The sequence below is a fragment of the Cydia splendana genome, chromosome 20 (genome assembly GCF_910591565.1).
Source record: "Cydia splendana chromosome 20, ilCydSple1.2, whole genome shotgun sequence".
In the NCBI taxonomy this organism is placed as follows: Eukaryota; Metazoa; Arthropoda; class Insecta; order Lepidoptera; family Tortricidae; genus Cydia; species Cydia splendana.
Genome location: NC_085979.1, coordinates 10,698,509 through 10,723,019, shown reverse-complemented (window position 1 = coordinate 10,723,019; position 24,511 = coordinate 10,698,509). Strand labels below are relative to the sequence as shown.

The 24,511-nt window shown below is 39.6% G+C and overlaps 1 protein-coding gene across 1 annotated transcript; it reads right to left on the bottom strand.

Moving 5' to 3' along the window:
- Positions 1-1,622: 1,622 nt before the first annotated feature.
- Positions 1,623-22,540, bottom strand: LOC134800488 (uncharacterized). The gene is made up of 11 exons (XM_063772954.1): positions 22,404-22,540; positions 20,482-20,652; positions 13,407-13,484; positions 12,197-12,338; positions 10,729-10,960; positions 10,136-10,325; positions 9,173-9,236; positions 7,434-7,469; positions 6,932-7,060; positions 6,634-6,755; positions 1,623-1,802 (listed from the first exon to the last, which is right to left on the bottom strand). The coding sequence occupies exons 1-11, from the start codon at positions 22,464-22,466 to the stop codon at positions 1,641-1,643; spliced, it is 1,389 nt and encodes a 462-aa protein (XP_063629024.1). The 5' UTR covers positions 22,467-22,540; the 3' UTR covers positions 1,623-1,640.
- Between the last annotated feature and the right edge of the window lie 1,971 nt (positions 22,541-24,511).

Sequence of the window (24,511 nt, the reverse complement as noted above, 5' to 3'; positions counted from 1 at the left end):
CCTAAGGAAGCCTATCCTATCCGGATGGATTGGTGACAGGTTTTACTTTGTCATCATCATCATATTAGCCGAAAAACTTCTGCTGATATGCCTTAAAAACCTCTACAGTGAACGGTCGTGCACTGATGCTCAATTGCTCCTAACCAATAGGGTATTTGACTGTATTAAAAATAAATAATTTTACACCATGCATGAAATAAAGCACCAGAAGATTAATAAAGAAACGTAGACAGCAGTTATTTTTAGACACAACCCGTATGAAACTATAAAGAGTAGGTAATTTGATTGCGACGTCACATGCTAGTGTTTCATATAAATTCCATAATAGCAAAATCGTTTTGACAGTCCGAAAAAAGAAACTGATTTGACTAATAGTTCTGACTCTTCCCTGTGTTCTTGACTAGATCCTCAGCCCACCTTGATGGAAACCTTATCTTTCTTTCGATTCGCGGTCGTCTTAAAGAACCTTTCTGTCCCAAGTCACAGAATAAATAATAGTAACTGCCGTACAGAAAGGAAACTTCCTACAAAACCGAAGTTTGACAGCGGTTCAGGGTCGAATCATGCTATCCCATTCTAATATATGGCACTATCCCTTTCGGCTATTTAGGGCTGTCAAAATTCAAGTCATTATCTTATCTGTGGTCGTGCACGCAAAAGGAAGTCAAGTGGTGCCTACCCTAATAATTGCTCGGAGCAATGCTGAGCCGAGCGGAGCCGAGTTTGGCCGAAGTCAGGAGTTTCGCACCCCTGCCCAAGTGTCCAAACCATAGGTTCTAGCGTGCAATATGCCCCGCCGCTTTGTCCTTGCAGACTAAAATACGAGTATTTTTTGAATATCACTTGTTTTATTTTAGAATCCTCCATTTACCTCAATTTCGCAACTTAGATTTCGTGTAGGTAAAGCGTAAACCAAAATTAAATAGGTTTCTATTTACTGCTGTGACTATTTCGGCTCTCCCGCTTTCTTTAAGCGGGACGGATCGGGACTATTGGAAGGTCCTGTGGCCCTGACCTGGCCTACAGAGTAATCGGAAGTTAACTTTTGGTCTAACGTAGGTAAATATAACTGCATCTTGGGACTAATGCCTATGTTGCTAAATATGTGTACTAGGGATAAAAATCTACGTTAAGCACGTAAAATGTCACGACTACCATCAGACTATTACCACCGCGTTGTGGAGATTTAGAGGCCTACGTAGTAGTAGCCTTCTTTTAGCTGATATAAAGATTATGACATTGCTGACAAAGCAAAGTTTGTTAGATCGAATATACATAAAAAAAACCGGCCATGTGCGAGTCCGACTCGCGCACTAAGGGTTCCGCACCATTACTCAATAAACAGCAAAAAAATCACGTTTGTTGTATGGGAGCCCCACTTAAATATTTATTTTATAATGTATTTAGTATTTGTTGTTAAAGCGGCAACAGAAATACATCATCTGTGAAAATTTCAACTGTCTATCATCGCGGTTCATGAGATACATCCTGGTGACACAGAGACGGACGGACAGACGGACAGTGGAGTCTTAATAGTAATAGGGTCCCGTTTTTACCCTTTGGGTACGGAACCCTAAAAAGTATGCATAGGCTATCACGGAAGAATTAATTAAAAAGGCAAATAAAAAAACAGTCTATATTTAATCGGTGAAATTTGGCACAATAAGTGGCGGGGGCTCCGGCCCCTGCTGGTGAGGGTAGAAGACGTCTCCACCGCCTTCCTCGTGCTTGGGCATATCGTTGGCCTGCGGGTACGGGTGGTGCGGCGGCGCGCCCATCCATTGCGGGTACCAGTATAAGCCCTGGAATAAACCGATTGTTAATCGCTGTGAAGCATTGAATCCTGATTAATATGCCTATGAAGATAGTTCCAAAAAGTTTTTGAGATAATTTATTTCATTATAGATAGAGTTCCAGTTCCAGGGACCTACCTCCAACTCTTCGTTAGTTCATCTTTTTACCTCTCTATGGCTCTTAAATATTAGATTGATAAAGAGGCCAACTGAGGACCTTCCGCGAACCACGTTCGACGTGTGCCTCCCTGTCACACTTATGTACGAATTTATAAGTGCGACAGAGAGTTAACACGTCGAGCGTGGTTCGCGGTAGGCCATCTGGTTCCTCCCTCCCAGCAGGGTTATCGTCAAACAATTACTCATTGTTTTAATAATCATAAGTACTATAAATACGACTTACAGTAAAACTCTGACAACCCTAATGTTAACGGATTCAACGCATTTCACTGTAAACTACTATTACTGCTGACACTAGCAAACACTAGCTCATATACACGGGTACAAAAACTTAAGACGAAACGGGAGCTGAGCTAAAAGTCAATTTTGAGATTTCAAGCTGAATATACCCGTCGCTCTGACGGGGCGTGAGAGACTGTATTTGTGTGTGTAATGCACGCACACAGATGCGTACGCTTGCACCCGCGCGCGCCTCATTGCCGACAATTTGCAATGTTATTTTTCGTGCGTTACTGCCACGAGGCGTTCACTTATTACTTACTGTGTTGCGATTGAATTTTTTGACCCGGCTTACGTTTACGGAACTCGATAATCTTTCTACTACTGTGACTTGGCTTTGTTTACTTGACTTTGCTGATCAGCTTATTGTTTTGGACTCCGTGAGTTGTGGTTACCTATTGGACCGCACGCAATTCATCTACCTTTATTCAAGTAATTAAGCGTAATTAGCTGAAACCTTTATAAGAGTGTAATTCATAAGAAGTACATAAGATATAATTTATGTACTGGTTTGCTGTTAGCTTTTAATTGTATCACTTTACATATATGTTACTCAAATAACTAACACGGTTACACTGTTGTAAGAACATTATTTTTCAGGTAGGCCTTATTATACCTACTATAGGCCTTATTACCTCCTAGTACCTTAGTAGTAGTAGTACTACTACGGAAATTGATTCAAAGACTCAAGACTGACTTAAGTGGCAGTAGGGTGTAGGGTTTTTTCTAGGCTTAATGAGTTCGCTGAAGCTTATTTTTTATACTTAGCGCACAGAACCACTAGTTTAACAGTATCAGCTCTAACCACATGTCACCATTTGTCCTTTACGTAACAAACTCAGGGGCCCAGAATATCCGATGTACCTATCAAATCAAGGTTCTGTACCAAATAAGGCCCGGTTATTATAGTTCGTTATTTTTTAGCATTAGAAAGAAGGTAAACAATCATGACGTGTCTTTTTATTAATAATTATTGAAAAACGCTTTCAAAAATTAGTTTATATTACTTATGAAAGCAAAAGAATATAAAAAAGTATATGATTAATACATACATACATACATACATACAATCACGCCTATTTCCCGGAGGGGTAGGCAGAGACTACGGATTTCCACTTGCTACGATCCTGACATACCACTTTCGCTTCCTTCACATTCATAACATTCCTCATACACGCTCGCCGGTTTAGGGTGCTCTTGCTCATTAATATGATTAATATGATTTATAATTCTAACATATTTGCTATGACTTATTTTTCAATGGTAATTTTTAATAAGACATGTCAAAATCTGTTACCTTAATGCAAAAAAACGAACTTTAAGCGTGCTAACTTTCAAAATTTCATTTTTTATAAGATAGTATAAGTAGATGGGCAAAAATTTTGCGTCCATGTCCACCAGTGAGTAAGTGATTGAGATACCTAAACATTTAACTTTATAATGTAAAATGATATAATTTACTAACCTACTCGTTTAATTTCAGGTAGGTTGAATAAGGAACCAAGTAACCATGGGGAGGAGCAGTATTTACTAACATTTTCTTTTTGGGTCTTCAGAGTGTATCGTTTCCTTTTTTTTGCACATATTACACTTAAATATATATTCTCTGTGTAAACCCTTACGTCTTTCAATGACAAAGGCAAGATCAGCAAATGTACAATTTGAGATCACAGAAAATAAATATTTTAAATCCACTATTCTGCGACCTTCTAAAATTTTGTTTTATCATGATTCATGATCAAAAAGCTCGGATTCAATAGTCATATCAAACGTCGATTATGCAGTTGATGATGAGCTTGCATTTTCTACCACTGGTGCTGCAAATGCATCAACCGGTGGCGATAAACTTTGCCCTCTTGTAAAACAAATTACTATTGTGATTGTGTCCAGCAAAAGGCCAAAATTCGGTTTACTTTCCTGTTTAAAATATTACTAATTTATTCATATTTCAGATTAGGTACATAGGTAACTGTCTGAATGTTACAATGCCAGCTGGCAAATTCTATCACATTTGTTTGTTTGGTAGTCATGGTAACATTCACTTACATTGATATCCTTATTAAGATCTGTATCTTATTATCCAGACCTTAAAATATTGCCACCGTTGCCCTTTAAAAAAATACTGTTTAAATAATTGGCTACTCAAACAATGCTTCTATAGTATAAATAATGACTACACAAAAATGGGTAGTATTGTATATAATGCACGAAATAAGGCCCGATTCTTAAGCGGGTTTAAATTTTGAGGCCATGTCCGCTAATACTATAGACAAAATATCAAGTTTAATAAACACAAAAAAAAAACATTGATGGGCCTTATTTTATAATTTAGGCCTTACTTTGTAATTTAAAGTAGAGTTAGGCCAAGAAAAATCTATAGCGATTTTGATAGAACACGCAGTGCAAGTATTATTTCAAACGTCGCTTCTATGAAATTATGACATATAAATAACACTTGCACTGCGTGTGCTATCAAAATTGCTGTAGACTTTTCTTGGTCTGACTCTAAAATATTCTTTATTACACCACAAACATAAAAACAAATTAAAAAAAAACCGGCGAAGTGCAAGTCGGACTCGCACACGAAGGGTTCCGTACCATTATTTATAAAAACGGTCACCCATCCAAGTACTGACCCCGCCCGACGTTGCTTAACTTCGGTCAAAAATCACGTTTGTTGTATGGGAGGCCCCACTAAAATTTTTATTTTATCCTGTTTTTAGTATTTGTTGTTATAGCGGCAACAGAAATAAATCATCTGTGAAAATTTCAACTGTCTAGCTATCACGGTTCGTGAGATACAGAGATACAGACGGACGGACGGACAGCGGAATCTTAGTAATAGGGTCCCGTGTTTTACCCTTTGGGTACGGAACCCTAAAACCGATTTACAATGTAGATAAAGGTAGCAACAGGCGGTCTTATCGCTGTTAGTTCTTATTCTTCGTTTGTTTAGCATTAGAGTGAAGGTGACGTGTCTTTTTTAAGCATGCAATCGTATAATTATTTATTAGCTTTTTTTGTAATAGTTATGTACTTAGTGGTTAATATTAGTATTTACTATTTTTTTTTTCAATAATGCTTAAAAACGAAGTATAGACATGACAACCAAATATTAACGCCATTGTAGGGCAGGATATACAGAACATGAATCATTTGTACTGTCACGCTCCGTGATTGTTGAGCCATTTAGGGTTCTAGCTAAATTGGACATTCCATAGAGCACGAGTAAGTATGGAACAACCAATTCAGCTAGGACCCTAAATTGCTCGACAATTACGAAGCGTGCCTGTAGGTACCTAAAAATTTTGTTAACCCATTTTAACCATGCAATAAAATATTTTTGATTTTGATTTCTAATTTGAAATATTAGAATCAAAAAGTTCATAATAGATTGTATATCATAACTACAAAAATGTGTTCCCTACTCTCAACCCAAAACCCCTTGTATCTTAGGATCTAGATATTTTCACACAAGACGGTTTATCGATAACTTCTTACATCACTAGATTATCGACATTAAATGTCGACTATTGCCCATCACTTTTCTGGCTGTGTACGTATTTAGAAACTTGACTCCGCCCCTAAAATTAGTGCGATAGGGACAACTGCAGCTGAGGCGAAAAATCCTGCGTAAAAATGACAAAAATCGAGGTTTCGTAGTCCTCTTTTTCCTCCCCCAAAACTTAACCAATCGTAACCAAATTTGGAAATCTAAATGATTATGAAATTATCTGTGTCGAACCGTTTTGCTTTTTTGGCTAATTGATATCAGTTTTGAATACCACGCCTCTCATTGCGGCATAGTCTATTAGGCCATTTTGGCCGTTTTTGAAGGGCTCTAGCGCCTTAAAAAACAAAAATATCAAAAAAAGCAAAACGGTCCGACACAGATATTGACAATATTAATCTGTGTTGAAAAAATCATTGCTCTAGCTTCAAAAACCACGGAGGAAAACGAGGACTACGTTTGTATGGAGGAATGACCACTCCTGTTGGCTCTTAAGTAAAGGTGACAGTCCATTTCCAACGACAGCAGCACTACCATTCATTTTACTATGGACATTGACAATAACACCGACGCGTTTCGTACTAGTAGTGCAGCTGCGGTCAGAAATGGAATGTTGCCCTTACAGTTACCACAAGTTGTTGCATCACATCACATCTCATCACATCCTTCGTTCCAGTACGGATATGATGGTCGTTGTCTAGGTGACAGCGTGATAAAACGGTATCCGTCACTTTCAATCGCGCTCTGGTAAAAAGTGACGGATATTATATCACGTGGATATAACCATTCATAATAGGCCTGCACTTTACCACACCGTTTATCACAACTGATCTCACTGTCACCAACACAAGAACAAGTAAGTATAATTACTTTGTTGCCGGATCCCTGGCACGTGAATCTGTACTCGTTGATGGTGAGCGGGTCCAGGTAGCTGATGCCTGCGATGGACCCGTAGTTCGGTGGGAACATATACCAGCATCCGTCTAGAGAGTCTGCAAGTGTAACCGAGTTTAAGTGGTGATGAAGAACACAGGGTGCTAACAGCAAAATTTACTGGCAATCGGTGAACTTAAAAGTAAGCAGAAGTAAATTTCATCTTAGCAATACGAATTGTAAGGTAACAGACTAACAGTGCGAAAGATGGTACCTACCATACGTCGATACTTACAAGTAACGTTGTCGAAGGGGCCGCCCGATGGTGTGGACTGGTCCGAGAAAGGTGGGACTGTGGTCTGCTCCAAGAAGGGGGGGACCGGCATCAGGCCAGTCCCAGGGTCGCCTGGGATGGCAAAGGGACCTGTAACGGTATGTTTCAGGGTTATTTAAATTGTACACCTTAATTTTCTTCAGCAACTTCACCTATTATCGCTTTTGGAGACAAAATTCAACATGAGGCATTTAAATAATACCCAAAATCACAATAGTTTTACCTCTGAAATATTCCCCCTATTTCTCCAAGATCTAACCATTAGATGACCTTGGGACTTTTGAAAAGTCTAATTTGCGTAGCCGTCTTCCAAGAAATTGGGGTATATACAAAAAAATATCCCTACAAATTGAAAAGCTCTACATTAATACTCTTGAAATCGGTTTACAACAGTTTCCTCTTTACATATAAACTATAGTTAATAAATATAAATTACTGAAAAGGGCTTAAAAAGTTAATTGACCTCCGTAGAAATTAGTATTGTTCCACTCGCACACGTTCTGGTTGTTTTCCGGACCAATGGAAAATAGCATCCGTTACTCCTATACACAAAGAAGGCCCAAAAACAATTCCCAGTAATTACAGACCGATATCGCTGCTCAGCGCATTCTCAAAAATTTTAGAAAAAATAGTTAACACTCGCCTAGTCAAGTATCTTGAGAGCTACAACCTCTTATCGGATAGACAGTTCGGGTTTAGGCGGAATAAATCCACGGAAGATGCCACATCAACTCTCGTCAACCTAATCTCATCATATTTAGACAAAAATCTAAAATGTATTGGCGTCTTTTTGGATCTGGCTAAAGCCTTTGATACCGTGTCGATACCGATCTTGCTCCGCAAACTACAAAATCTAGGGATACACGGTATCCCGCTGTCGTGGTTCGAAAGTTACTTGACAGGGAGAAGGCAACTTGTCAGAGTAGGTTCCTTTACTAGTTCGACAGAAAATATTAAATTCGGTGTTCCGCAAGGAAGTATTCTTGGTCCCACCCTTTTTACGGTTTACATGAATGAAGTTCTAAATTTAACAATTCCTAAGTCTGAAATTCTCTGTTACGCAGACGATACCGTTATACTTTTTAATGACACATGCTGGAAGAACACAATCGCTACTACAGAAAAGGGTATGAAAATTGCATCTGACTGGTTCCGTTCCAACCTTCTAACCCTGAACTGCAAAAAAACTAAATTCCTTTGTTTCTATAAAACCGCCCTATCTAAACCACTCCTTCCTCCTATTATAAAAATCCATTCATGCACAGACTACCCTACTTCTAACTCATGTAACTGCGATTCCATTCAGAATACTGATGTTATAAAATATCTTGGTCTTTTAGTTGATGAAAAACTGAACTTTAAAAACCACATACATAAACTCTCTGCCAGAATAAGAAAGTCCATTTATATTTTCAAAAAGCTACGTAACTCTGCCGATTATTCTATACTTAAAATGGTTTACACCGCGCTCTGTCAGTCTGTAATTAGCTATTGCATCACAGTTTGGGGAAGTGCAGCAAAGACTTTTATGCTAGAAATTGAAAGGGCTCAACGTTCTGTTTTAAAAGTGATACTTAAAAAGCCCTTTCGATTTCCAACCATTGATCTCTATGCTCAAGCAAACGTCTTAACCGTACGTCAATTATTTTTAATGAAAATTTCTTTACACACTCACAAATTCTCAACATTATTACATTGCTATAGTTCTTTAATTAAAAAACGTGTCTTTAACTTACCGATTCCAGAAGTACGTTCCGTTTTTGGTAAACGTTTTGGTGAACGAATCCGAGTAACCACTTACAACGCCATGCTTAAACACTGCAACCTTAAAGACTGCACCATCGTCGAAGCAAAGAAACTCCTATTTATTTTTTTACAATCACTTAACTATGCCGAGACAGAAGATATTTTAGTTAAAATAATTTAGGTTTATTTTTCATGTTTTGCCATAGAAATGTATATCTTTTTCTTACTTATAAGTATGTTATAAGTTCTCATTTTAAGTCTGTTATATTATATCAAAAACATACCTAAGATATTACCGGACTTGATTGTGTAACTAAGATCTCTTATTTAAACTGTAACTGGTTCCCCGCGATACAGGCGTAGCCTAGTGCGGAGACCCCTGCCATACTCTGTTATGTGTTCTTTTGATAATAAATTTATTCTTATTCTTATTCTTATTCTTATTCTTATTCTTATGATGGTCACAGAAGAGCGGTGTGTTCTTCTCCTTCGTGTAAAATATGTGCCCGTTGGGTAGGATCTGAAAATTGGGTCAGTTGATTAGGTACAAAATAAAACATGTAGGTAAAGTTGACGAAATAAGTGAGCCGATTTTGTTCAAACCTGTTCGAGAGATCGGCTTATATTTCGTCAACCTTACCAGTGGGGAGACACTCCTGACTTCGTGCAAACTCGGCTCCGTTCGGCTCAGCATTGCTCCGAGCAATTATTAGGGTTGACACAACTTGACGTCCCTTTGCGTGCACGGCCACAGATAATTACTTGAATTTTGACAACCCTAAAGAGTCGAAAGGGATACTGCCATAAGTTTGAAAGGGTGTCGAAGGATGATTCGACCCTGAATCGCTGTCAAACTTCGGTTTTGTAGGAAGTGTCCTTTCTGTAAGGTAGTACTATTACTAATTCTGTGACCTTACCTACCTACTCTGTTTATTTATTGCACACGTGCGGTTGTTTTTTGACTCTCTATCACTCTACGAGGTGAATATATCTATAGTAGTAGGTGTTCTAGATCTTTTTTCATGGCGCTAATGTAGAAATTTCGTTAAATGGCTGTCCCATAAAAAAATACTAGGTACATTATTTTAAATGGGAGAGGGGCCCTAACTATCTTCAACTTTTTTATAAACTTTACTACCTAAATAAATCTTCGATTCTCGTTATAAGTCTTCCGTCCGGTAGGTACCTACGTGGTCTTCTCTGTGAGACTAGTTTACAATAAAAGTTTATTTTATCATATCAACCGATAGAAACTTAAATATTATACGGCAAGAAATGCCAATCCACTATCGTATTATACAGCCCTCGCAGTCGATAACGGCTCTTGAAAGACTACCTCCTCAAAATACCTCCTTCAACGCAGCAACTATCATCAGCAAAGATGCCGTGGACAATGAGAGGGGTAAACTATCCATTTACCAGAATGTAATCGTAGTGGCGGAATCGTATGCCCTGTATGTTGAAGTCGAGGATGAAGGAGCCGGAGGTGATGATGCAGGAGGCGGCGGTGAGAGGCGGCAGCTTGTACACCTCCGTGCCGCACTTTACCAGCGCCTTAGGCAGCGTCACCACGTCGCGCTCGTGCTGCAAGCCTTTCTTGAACGGGAACCTGGCGACAATCATTCTTATTAGAGAGATAGGGCAAAGCTCGTTCTAATTTGTAGCAGGCCAACTGGGCGTTCTGCGAATATTTAACGTTTAATGTCCCTCACTGTTGAGGATCGCAAGTCTCTCCAAGTGTGGCCATAAGAAGTCATAATGAGATTTCGTCCGAATTTATAGTGTGAGGAAGTAGAAGGCCAGTGTTGGAGTAAGCGAGTGCGTGCGAAATATATTCTTCTAATGACCCCTCAGAAGCGCTTATATCACGATAGGGCTCTTCATGTTCTACAATTTTTATGTAAATTTAGTGCGCCGGAGTCTGTAGACATGGAAATTTTTTACAAGAACTTTTCACTTAAAGTTTTTGAACTTGTAGTCGTTGTAGATGTTTTGCAACGTATTGATCTCACCTGTAGATACACACGTCAGTATGACATTCGAGCCCATGCAAATAATTATCAGTAGCAAAGGCCAAGCTGGGGTCCTCCTCGAGATAATACTTGTTGTCGTCCATGAAGTGCACGAAGCCGAGGAAGTGGAAGCCGCGGCCCTTGCAGTAGGGCGCCGGCCCGCGCCCCATGTTGTAGATGTCGCTGTACAGCTCCGACACGAAGATGTACACGTTGCGGCCGCAGTAGTATTCTGCAATGAAATTTAGGCAATGGCTCGAACCAATGAGTTTTTCGGAATTGATGTATGAAATATCATTTGATATTTAGGTACCAGTTGCTTTTCGGTGAAGGAAAACATCGTGAGGAAACCGGACTAATCCCAATAAGGCCTAATTTCCCGTCTGGGTTGGAAGGTTAGATGGCAGTCGCTTTCGTAAAAACCAGTGCCTACGTCAATTCTTCGGATTAGTTGTCAAGCGGATCCCAGGCTCCCATAAGCCGTGGCAAAATACTGAGATAACGCGAGGAAGAAGAAGCTGTTTTCTCTTATTTCATGACACTATCTTATTTACTAACTGTTTCATGTTTGACTGTTTCCTATACGTCTTATTCGAATGTTTCCTCTTTTCCCTGGCGTTGATTCCTCTTTTCTCATCTTTGCTGTTTCCTCTCGTCTCCACATTCGGGCGGGAACAGCGACTTCTACAAAATTACTGCTCTTAATTTGCAAAAAGAATACCTAGTCCTAGTACAGTCGCCATTAAATATATCGGAGTGGCCAAATGTGCTCAAAAATATCTGAACACGCCTGTATTGTCAAGGCGCTTCCTATCTTTAGAGTTGCTTTTTGTTTGAACTTAGAACTATAAGGATCCCGTCCATTTTGAGGCGTTACTGTTAAGTTATTGAACTTCCGTTTTAGAGGTGTTATGCTGTAGAGACGATCAGGCTAGTGAGAGCTTTTCTGTTCTTATTAACCCCGCGAATGGACGATATGCTATGAAGATGATGTTCCGATCCTTAAATAATTAGATCTTGCAAGTCTGAAGAGCATAGGAATTTGAAATTCCCGTCAATATTATGCTCTGTTTGTCTTGCTACGTTGACTGAGATGAAACTCTAATGGCACGGCGCCGGCAGCCGCGTTGCAGGAGGCGACGCGCTCCGTCTGAATAGCGTTGTAGTTGTCGCATATCGTCAACATGTCTTATCATGTTGTTGACTATGTGGTAGTATACCAGTACCTTGACTGAGGTAGAACTCTGAAGGCACGGCGCCGTTGGACGCCTGGTTGTAGGTGGCCACGCGCTCCGTCTTGATGGCCTTGTGGTTGTCGCATATCGTCAAAATGTCTTATCACGTTGTTGACTATGTGGTAGTATAGCAAGATTGAAGATCTTGACGTCAAACTCCAGCATAATTTGTCAGGATGTCGCCATCGACGGATACGTCTGGGAGGACATCATCATCATCAGTATAGCAGTACCTTGACTGAGGTAGAACTCTGACGGCACTGCGCCGTTTGCAGCCGCGTTGTAGGTGGCTACGCGCTCCGTCTTGATGGCGTTGTGGTTGTCGTACATCGTTAGCATGTTGTCAACCGCATCTTCTAGAGCTATCAGGAGGACCTGCAAGTGTATCATTAGTTATCAATTAATGGAGCAAGGCCCGTATTGTAGTGTGTTTACTACGCCTTACTCACACACGTATAGGGCATGCAGTACCGGTCCCGGTACCAAGAATTTCATTTCCCGGTTCTGGGTATGGCCGGAACCGGGATTCCCGGTTCTTCCCGGTTCTCAACGCATCTTATGATTATAAAAAAAATTGTGTTAGCGTACAATCTTTATGTTATGAATTACTTATTTTCATATAAATTATTGCATAAGTATTAATAAATGACCAATTTTATTAAAAAAAAAACACTTCCGGCGTTCCAATCTATTTTACGAAATTAACCGGCACACTTTGCCTGCGCCTGTACACGGCCGTAGCGTAGTCGATGCACTCAGCACTATGACGGTACGGCATACAGAAGTTTAAAATTTGACCCGAGAACGGAATATTTTCATATAAAACCATTACTAGAAGAAGATTATTCGAATATAGGTAATATCCTACTTGAGATTTAAAAGTTGTTTAAAGATACATAGATTACTAATATCATAGTCCTTTATGTAACCGGCTTAAAAGTACTGAGCGATGTTTCAGATAAAAACAAAATTGAAATAGAAAATTGGGTGAATTTTTACAATATCCGTAATATCGATTGGAAATATTGGAATGCCTAGTTTACTAGGTTAGTTTGTCGGGTTATTTGAGTCCCCCGTTTCATAGCACCATTATTAAATGTTATTTAAAACAATACTACTATTGAAATGGCAATAAATAATCATATGATGAGAACCGGGAAGTACCGGTACCGGGTCTTTAGTACCGGTTCTTTTGACACTGTAAAATTCCCGGGAATTCCCGGGAAATTCAGAACCAGGAATTCCCGGGAGCATGCCCTACACACGTAGTGCATAGCTTAGTATGGCTTGTACTTGTTACTTAAGACAGAATAAACATATATTCCGTACTATTGAGTTCTCCTTTAACGCCCCACCTCACATGGCGAACCTGCCAGGAGGAGGAGGATGGAGGACAATGGGATGGATTTTATTGGTCGATGGTGAAAGATATTAAAAGGGTACCTTCAGCTCCTTGACGTGCAGGTGAATGAACCTGCCGAGGTGGTCCACCGCGATGTGCACATGCTCATTGATCATGTACTGCAACGAATAAAAACAGACATGGATACATTAATATTGATTATTGCAACTGTAAGGTTTTATTACATTTAGTAAGAATTAAACATTAATTAGTAGCTACATTGACTATTCTGGTGACGTCATGTCCGATGGCGTAAAACGGGAGTGAGGTGACTTGGCGCGCAGGGGCATTCTTGGCCGGGCGACGAAACCGAACGGACGTCTGATCATAAAATAAATGAAGTTATCTTATCCGTTAAGTGGTTGCTTTGTAATTTAAATAACAGCTTTGAAATATATTTACTTTTATAAACTACAAGGTGTTGGTTATTTCCGAGGTTGTTTACAAGTCAGCCAGTGGGATAACGAAATTCCGTAAGTACTCGCTCACATGTATATTTGTTATAATATGATAATAAGTAATTTGGATACGAGTGTATAGTCAAGTTAGCTAGTATGGTGTAAAATATTTAGATGTAATTGAGTATATATTATTTCTAGAATAAAATATTTTTATTTCAATAAACTTCGGGATAAGTTGTGACATCACCTGTTCCGGTATTTTCCCGTAGTGACACGATCACGTGGTGCAACCACGTGTTTTAACTTGATAACAACGTGTTTTACAAAACAACATTCTGAATTACGCCTGCCACGTGGTAGTTTGACATGCAGGTGACACCGTTGACTTTGGGTTTTTTTTTAATTACTGTGCAGGTGTGCCTCAAGGTACTATACTACTACTGTGCAGGTGTGCCTCAAGGTACTATACTACATGAAAGTTGTAAACACTTGGTAATTTTTGAAAAACTTAAGATTTTTCAATTTTTATTTTTATTTTTCAATCGTGGGGCCTAGGGTCTATGGGGATTTGAAGGGGGGGCTAAATTTTCATTAGTTTTGCGCTAGGACGCACCGTTTTCGAGATATGAAAGGAAACAAGAAATCTTAAAGTTCTAGTCTCCTAAAGTTACTCCCTGTATCCCTAGTTGAAGTACTAATGCTACTATGTATATACGACGAGTTTCAGATAATGAATCAAGAAGATGGGAAACGCCGGAGCTTAGTGACTCCAGGGCGTGATCGCTCCCGATCGAGGCGCAGTGAGACGAACGTGCGACACAGGAGTCGCAGCCGCAGCCACAGCCGCCGCTTGAGGGAGCGAGTGCTGGCTCTAAAGAGAGAGCGAGAGCGCATTCGACAGATGGAAGAGGATCTGCAGAAAGAAAAGGACGCCGAGCGCCGCTCACGGAGGAGCGAACGCCAATCGTCGGCAAGATCGAGCCGGGAGCGCCGCAGCCGCAGCCGACTACCGAGAGCCGGGACCAGCCGCGAGCCGCGCAGCCGCAGCCGAGAGCGGGGTCCCAGAGCAACGCGTGACCGGGCAGGAAGAGATTCCACGAGCGTCGATCGACGGCACAAAAGGTCATGTAGTCCTTCTTTCTCTTCTAATGATATTGTCAAAATAATCAAATCGATTAAAGATGTCTTACCGTCTCAGCCGACAACACAAAGCCAAATTCCGATTAACCGAAATATTGACCATAAAAACATTATTCCAGAATTTAACCCATCCGAAAAAAATCAAAGGATTGATGTGTGGTTAAAGAAAGTCAACGAGTGTGCTAAGGTTTACGGCTGGGACGAGAAGACAGTTATACATTTTGCTATGCAGAAACTGACAGGGTTAGCTAAGACTTGGTTTGAGAGCCTTAATACAATTTTGTTTTCATGGGATGAATGGCAAACTAAATTGGCTAACGCATTTCCATCAGAACAAAATTACGGTCAGTTACTAGAAGACATGTTGAAACGTAGGAGTAAGTACCAAGAATCCATTGAAATTTACTTTTATGAAAAATTAGCGTTGCTAAACCAATGCGAAATTACGGGTAGGCGGGCAGTCGACTGCCTTATTCATGGCATAGGTGACAGGACCATGCGATCCAGTGCTTTGGCTTTACGATGTGAGGAACCTGATCAGCTTCTCAAATTTCTATTAAGTAATAATAAAGAATCATCCGTAAATTTTTCATTGCCTAAGGATAGGAGCGTAGCTGGGACTGATGATAAGACGTCTAGTAAAGCCGGCGCGAAAGTAAATCCCAACATATTTTGTTATAATTGCAAGGAGAAAGGGCATATTTATTCTCGCTGTCCTAAGCCTTTAGTTAAATGTAGTACGTGTCAAAAGGTGGGCCACAAACCAGAGATGTGTAAGCTAAAGTCGGACTCTAGTTCGACAAAGGCTGACACTGCACCCAGAGTTATGCGCATATACGGATCTAACCCATCCGACAAATTTCGAAAATCAGTACAAGTTAATGGTGAGACAATGGGAGCCTTTGTCGACCTAGGAAGTGAGGTCACTCTTATACGAGAATCCAGTTTCTCTCGTCTTGGGCTTTCTCATGATTGCATTCCTAGTACGATGATAGGGTTCGGTGATAAGCTTGTGCAGTCTTTAGGATCGGCAGAGTTGACAATAACAATTGATGGCGTGTCAGCCACCGTTATGTGTAGGGTAGTTAATGATAGTCTTCTTGAGAAGTCGATGCTCATAGGTCAGACTTACTCTGAGCAATCACATATCGTGGTTTACAAAGATGCAAGTAAGTTACAATTTTTACACATAGGTACAGAGCTTCCTAACTTACAAGAGCGTGTTGATGAGAAGTTAGAGAGAGTAAGGATTGTAGCACGTAACAAGATATATGGGGTAGCTAGCGTAAGAGCCGCTACTGGGACAGAGTTTAGTGGCAACGTTGTGTTAAATACTAAAGTGGTAGGGAAACCTCAAGATCAGTATGTAGTTTGTGGCGGGGTTTATGAGGTGAAGCAAGGTAACCTTTTTGTAATGGTTATGCCCTGTGCATCGTCTTGTCACCTACAAGAAAACTTTGTGTTTGCGCGAGCGGAACGTGTAGAGGCGGTGTATAGGCTGTCGGATATAGGTACAACAGTATGTCAGTACAAAAATGAAATAACTGTAGAAGACGCCGCGTCATCACCGTTTGATGAGAAACAACTTCACATAGGTAGAAATGTTACCGAAGATGATAAAAACAAGCTCGTTAAACTTCTCAATCGTTACGGAGATTGCTTTGCCTCTGACTTGTCCAGCCTAGGTTGCACTAATACGACCGAAATGAATATAGAGTTAAACAGTGAGCGGCCGGTCGTATATAGACCCTACAGATTGTCACATCATGAACGTGAGAAGGTCCGTGCGATGATAGATGATATGTTACAAGCCGGTATAATCAGAGAATCCGTATCTAATTACGCTAGTCCTATTATACTCGTCCGAAAGAAGGATGGCGGAGTCAGACTTTGCGTCGATTACAGATTACTTAATTCGATAACCGTCAAAGAACGCTACCCAATACCGGTGATAGAAGACGAGATCGCTCGTCTGGCCGGCCAGTCATGGTTCATCACGTTGGATTTGATGTCCGGGTACTATCAAGTACCAATCTCAGAAGGTAGTAAGCATTTGACAGCGTTCGTCACGCCGGATGGCCAATACGAATATAACCGTATGCCGTTCGGCCTGGCGAACGCGCCAGCGGTGTTCCAACGTATGATGAACCGTGTGCTGGGACCGGCCAGATTCGATAAAGCTACTGTATATATTGACGACCTGTTAATTTTTGGTAATACCTCCGCGGAATGTTTAAGTAGGTTAGAAGAAGTCCTTTTGTCGCTTAAAAAGGCTAATCTGAAGCTTAACTTATCTAAATGCAGTTTTCTACAAAACGAAATCAATTACTTAGGGTTCGAAATCAGTTCGGCAGGAATGCGGCCGGGAAAGACAAAAATTCAAAGTGTGGTCGATTTCCCACGACCCGAAAATGTGCATAATGCTAGACAATTTCTAGGGCTCGTGAGTTATTTTAGAAAATTTATACAAGGTTTTGCTCAGTTAGCCCAACCTATAACAAAACTACTTAAAAAGAATGCCACTTGGGAGTGGGGAAACGATCAAGAAGAGGCGTTTAAAACGTTAAAAGAAAAGTTAGTTGATAGGCCTGTATTAGCGATCTATAATCCTACTGCGGAGACCGAACTGCACACGGATGCGAGTAGGTTAGGCGTAGGCGGAATTCTCCTACAACGACGCGCGGGGAGTGGGGGTTCTTTTCATCCGGTGGCGTATTACAGTCGCCAAACTACCCCGGAGGAGAGGAACTTCCACTCCTATGAATTGGAGACATTAGCCGTGATATGCTCGCTTAAAAAACTGAGAGTGTACTTATTAGGTAAACCATTTAAGGTAGTCACCGATTGTAGTGCCCTCCGCTCCACCTTCGAAAAACGCGATCTTATACCTAGGATCGCCAGGTGGTGGTTAGCACTGCAAGAATTTCAATGCACGGTGGAATATAGGGCAGGAACTAAAATGGCACACGTCGATGCGCTATCTAGAAATCCCATTACTGATGTAGATACCGAATGTCCCGAACAATACCCTTCTGTCATGACGATTTGCGATGATGACTGGCTTCTTACGCTACAAATGGGTGATTCGGAACTGTGCCGCATCCGCGATACTATTAGTAGCAATCTAGACCCCAAAGGCGTAGAATACATTAAATCTAATTACGTTTTACGGGACAATAAATTATTTAGATGTATAGGCGGTGATAAGGAATGTTTGAGGTGGGTAGTGCCGAAGGGCGCAAGATGGCAAATATGCAAGCGTAATCATGATGATATAGGTCACGTAGGTTTTGAAAAAACACTAGATAGAGTTAAAAGAAATTACTGGTTTGCAAAGATGAAAAAGTTCATAAAGAAATATGTAGGAGCCTGCATTGAGTGCGCGTATGCCAAAAAGGGTACAAACGCAAAGGAAGGCCTTTTACATCCCATAGAAAAGATTGAAAAACCGTTTCATACGCTGCATATAGACCATCTTGGGCCCTTCGTTAGATCAAAGATAGGAAACACTCACATATTAGCCGTAGTAGATGCATTTACGAAGTTCCTATTTATAAAACCGGTCAAAAACACGAAAACTCAGAACGTAATAAGGGCATTACAGGATATATTTGACACCTTCCGGGTGCCTGATCGAATCATTAGTGATCGTGGGTCATGTTTCACTTCCCATGCGTTCAGAAGGTATTGTTTAGACAGAGGCATCAAACATGTTCTGAACGCAGTGGCCAGCCCGAGAGCCAATGGCCAGGTCGAGCGATACAATAGAACGATCCTCGATTCGCTGACAGCTCAGGGTCTTGGGACGGATGAGAGAGAATGGGACAGGGAATTAGGCAAAATTCAGTGGGGACTAAACAATACAGTGCAGAAGACGATCGGTAGGGCACCAGCTGAAGTTATGTTCGGGGTTGAAATGACAAGCGAATATAATCCTGTATTAAATCAAGTTGCAGATAAGACACAAGATAAATCGTCCCTAACGTCTATTCGTAGCGAGGTTAAGGATAGGATTGACAAGGCTCAAGACGCTCAAAAATTACGTTATGATCAAGGTAGGCGCCCTGCGCGTTCTTATAAGAATGGTGAATTAGTAAAAATTACTAAAATTGCATTCCAAAACAATGGCAAGAGTACCAAACTTATGCCTTCATACGAAGGCCCCTTTAAAGTCGTTAAGGTACTAGGTAACGATCGTTATAAGGTAGCTCCCATTTCTGGATATGAAGGGATGAAGAATAAACGAAAAACTACAGTGGCTGCGGACAGAATGCGTCCGTGGATCCATATAGCCTCACTAGAAATCGATAGCGATAATGAAAGCGATAACGATGTTTCTTACATAGAGGAGGTAGACGATTCAGAAAACTAGATATCGCAAATGTATTTTGTTTTGTCTCGTTTCAGGTCGAGTGCTAGAAGACGCGGAAATGGTTGGCGTGCTTAGCTTGGCCTGGAACGAGATGAATGAATTTGGATATATGCTCGATTGCATATTTGGTTACAAGGTTACAAGGATATTTGGTTACAAGGATATTTGGCTACAAGGATATTTGGTTACAAGGTTACAAGGATATCTGGTTACAAGGTTATAAGGATATTTGGTTATAAATAAGGCTACAAGGATAATTGGTTATAAGGCTACAAGGATAATTCGTTACAAGGCTTTTTAGTTATAAGGTTACTGGATTACTTGGTTCAATGATAAAGAGCTAAATAAATATATCGCTACTTGGATAAATGATATAATGTTAATAATTAAAGGCAAATTGATATAATAAAAATAAAATACTAGTTCTATATTTGTATTTAGATACGAATGATAGAATGATGAACTTATGTTTACATAGATTGTGTGATAGTTTATATAGTTTTCTAGAATAAAATTTTAAATATAAAAGTATTTCTGGGTCTCGAATGTCCTTGCTCGCCGAGTGTAAGGTTTTGGTTTCACCAGATACGTGCCTGGGGACATGCACGTCATCAGGATGGTCGAGTGTAAGGTTTTATTACATTTAGTAAGAATTAAACATTAATTAGTAGCTACATTGACTATTCTGGTGACGTCATGTCCGATGGCGTAAAACGGGAGTGAGGTGACTTGGCGCGCAGGGGCATTCTTGGCCGGGCGACGAAACCGAACGGACGTCTGATCATAAAATAAATGAAGTTATCTTATCCGTTAAGTGGTTGCTTTGTAATTTAAATAACAGCTTTGAAATATATTTACTTTTATAAACTACAAGGTGTTGGTTATTTCCGAGGTTGTTTACACAACAAGAGAGCAAAGTCAGAATTTGCTGCTAGGCCCAACTGAGAATTTATGAGTCCCGAGCAAGCGAAAGCATCTGTAGGTAATTAGAATCTCGAGCGTAGTGAGAGCAATGAGCTCAACGGTATGTAGGTCATGCACATATTTAGTGTTATCATTTGTCTTTGTTGTTAGTAAATTAGTACGGAATACGGAACCCTCGGTGGGCGAGTCCGACTTGCACTTGTCCAGTATTTGTTTTCTTTCTGTTACGAAAATACGTAAGTTCCCCTTCATGGCAGTTTGCATTCATTCAATTCTCACCTGATCAGGCGCGCGTTTGATCTTCATCATCTGAAGCTGATAATGGGCAAAATGATCCAACTTGTCAGTAGGATCATGTCCGTAGATCTCGAAGGCGTCGATGATCATAGCCAGGGTGACGTTCTGGCCTGGTTCCTGGCAGCATGGGTGGTACTTTGGATTGTATGCGTGCTGAAATACAACAAGTTGGTCAGCCAATAGCGACTAAAACTAAAATATGTGTCACGAAAGTTTCATTTCGATTAGTTGGTCAGCCGTTCAGTCCGTTCACACGTACCTAAATATTGTATATCAGTTGACATTGCCTTGCCGCAAAAATATGTGACACGCTCTTATGACTCTACAAATAAGATCGTGTCAGATATTTTTGCGGCATTCGTTGTGTAACATATTATTGCAGGTGAGGTGACTGTACAACTTAACAAGGCTTGGCCTTAAAATTGAATTGAGTGTTTTAGAAACTTCAATTTTAACGTAATAGGTGCTTTAAACTGTTTAGACGTTAACGGTTTCACTCACTTGAATTTTTAGTCGCTATATTGGCGACATGTTTCGGGCCTGTCGGGGTTCCTTCCTCAAGCTCAAAAATTCAAGTGTGTGAAACCGTCGTCGTCTAAACAGTTTAAAATATGTCTCACGAAAGTTTAATTTCGGATATAGATAAAATTCTTTCAACTGAGCTTGTTCACTTACCTGTACTAACAATGGCATTGTTCTATTACAATCCTATTATCTGCTTTTGTTCTCGAAGGCGCCAACCAATTTACTTACAAAATAAGTTAGAAGTACATTGCATGTATATTGAATTCTAAACCTTATTTCTTGTTGAATGGGGTTAAAATGGTCTAAAAAGATAATATCATATTCAATCTTTTGGAAAGTCACATGCACCTTAGCCACGACAGGCTTGGGAGGCGGCATTCGCACTATTTCCCCTCTGCCGAGGTACAAGATTAGCGCGTCAATCTAATCTAGCGCGGGTAATAAAACTAGTTGCACTTGGATTTTTCACTAGACCGAGTCCAGACGCGCGCGTGAACACTGCTGCACAAAAATGCCTGTTTGCTCGGTTTTTTGTTATAAAAAGAGGTCGGGGACATCAAATTTACAAAAAAGAAAGTGTTACATTTCACATGTAATATTTTTTTTACATATCATACGTTTAATTACATTCAAACACAATTATTATATTTTAGTCTCATGTAATTGTTGGATTTATCGATTTTGCTCGCTCAGTACAAATTGCGGATCGGTCGAGCGACAAATCCGACTTCTCATCTCTCAGAATACAATAACATACTGCAACGAAAATGTGTTAGTGTACGTGTTGTGACACTTGTCACTCGTCCGTAGACAAAAAGAGATCGAGGTTTGCAAGATTTGTCTTTGACGTGTGTCATTTTCTATGTATTTGTGTCGTCATTACAGATTGGATTTTGTATGTGTGTGAGAAGTGCGACTGTGTGCACCTTTCCCCCCGCGAAAAATGGCAGAAAGATTTGTACGGTGAGATATCGCTTGGGCCCCTCCCTTCCGATGTGTCGGAAGCCGGTGTTGCTCGAAGACGACAGGTGTCGATGGTTGTTAAATGCAAAAAAAGTTGGGTTAGCCATTATTTAGTTAGTGTATTTTGTAGTCTATTGTTTAAAGAAATAGAGTCGTTAATCTATACTAACATTTCAAGGCGGTTATAATCTGCTTTTACTACGAGGGGATTATCCTAATTTGTGGTTTACCACTCAATGGTATTGTATTCTTGAGACTCTTTGAGTAAACTAGCTCAGATCGCTTGATTCACACTATAATAGGTGCTTACAATTTACATTAAATTATTGTTGACCATAGAAAATTTTGCTAGGTATTTTGGTATTAGATAATGTTTTGTAACTATACCTACGCATCATACGTAATTTGGGACTTACCACATTCACAAAAGATAGTAAAACTAAAACTTCAAAGGCAAACACTCTGCCGATTTCGGCCATATCGCGGCCGAATGCGATTCCATCATAGTTATAAATATTTCCACCTATTTGTTAACAATAACAACCAATCAATACAAAACGTCAATCAATTAATTAAATAAAGGTGTATTTTAATGGTCTTATACAACCGCGGTACCTATACATAGGTACAGTCAAGAGCAATGAATGTGGGACACTTTATATTTCGTTATAAATCTAAGATCCTGTTTATATTTTATTTTTATTTTTTTTTACACAAATTGACTAAGCCCCACGGTAAGCTCAAGAAGGCTTGTGTTGTGGGTACTCAGACAACGATATATATAATATATAAATACTTAAATACATAGAAAACACCCATGACTCAGGAACAAATATCTGTATCATCATACAAATAAATGCCCTTACCAGGATTCGAACCCGGGACCATCGGTTTCATAGGCAGGGTCACTACCCACTAGGCCAGACCGGTCGTCAAAATTATAGTATATATATTAATTATATATAATTATGTATAGGTACATATTACTAGTGCCTCTGTGAGCCGTAGACCTCGCGAGCATAGCTTATTGGGACCATGCACGATGACAGCGCCACACAGCGGTTTGATCAATCAACAATACGAATATTTTAATTTAATAAAAAAAAACGAAGTTAAAGTGAAAAAAAAAATACAAAAAGTTATGTCTTACTGGGGATCGAACCGAGACTTTCTGTGTGCAAACAAAATAAGCGAATGTTTGCAAAATGCGCCATGATAGTTCTTAGCTAAGCTGACGAAATTCGGATAGTCATTCTCGAGTAAAAACTAAATATCTAAATACCGTCTAAACCAGCAATACAATTGCTGGTTTCTGCATTTTTTGCCATTTACTATGTAAACATGTCTCAAAAAGAAAATACTCTTATGATATCGATACGACTATTTGTTTAAGCGCTAGAGGTATCACGACTCCTCCCTCCATTTTTAAAAATTTCCAAAAACCGGATCACAAAAAAAAATCATTTACTCATAAAATCTGGTCACAAAATTTCACGAAAATTGGTAGAGAATTGTGACCTGTAGAGGAGAACATCTGGACAGACATACAAAAGCAAAATGCTACGCTACGCTACGCTTCGGTCAATTAAATATTGACTGTAGATTACCTTTAATTTAAATACTTACGATTACAATGAATTTGAATAAATTGTATGATTTTTTACGTTTATATTATGAAATTATTTTACAAGTTTTTATTAATATAAGTAAGTACTTAAACTTGCATTGTTTGTTTGTAATGTGTTTGTACAGATCAACTCTTGCAAGCTAAATTAAACCCACTTCCCATTATTTGGTATACACCCACTTGCCAGAATTTCATTTGCCATAATAGTCAACAGCCATTATATTGTTTCCCATAATTACGTATGCAATACTTATTATTTACTATATTAGTCACGTGCCAGAAACTTTGTTTCCCATAAAATCAATTTCAATAATATCATTTGTCATCATCATTGTAAGCCTTTTATCACTAGCCATAATATATTTTTTTACAGAAACCAAATGCTACTAGAAAAAGGGTGCGTCCCACGAGATATAACTACATAATATATAATTTCATATTAATAACGTTCACAAGATATAATGAACGTTTGCGATAACATCAAAATCAATATTTTTATTAGGAATAACGGTCAGTTAAAATAATACTCATTTTGTATAATGATTTTTTATATAACACTCAAATACTATAAATTCAGTTTATATAACATACATAACGTATATCGATCATAGTATATACTATCTTTTAGTATAATGATTATAAAATATAATAGCGTATGTATACTAAATAGGTTATAACTGCTACCCCTATACAAAACAAGCTGTTGCCAGAAAAGTAGGTTAGGTTAGGTTAGAACTGCGACCCCTACAGAAAACAAACTGCTGCCAGAAAAGTAGGTTAGGTTAGGTTAGAACTGCGACCTCTACAGAAAACAAACTGCTGCCAGAAAAGTAGGTTAGGTTAGGTTAGAACTGCGACCCCTACAGAAAACAAACTGCTGCCAGAAAAGTAGGTTAG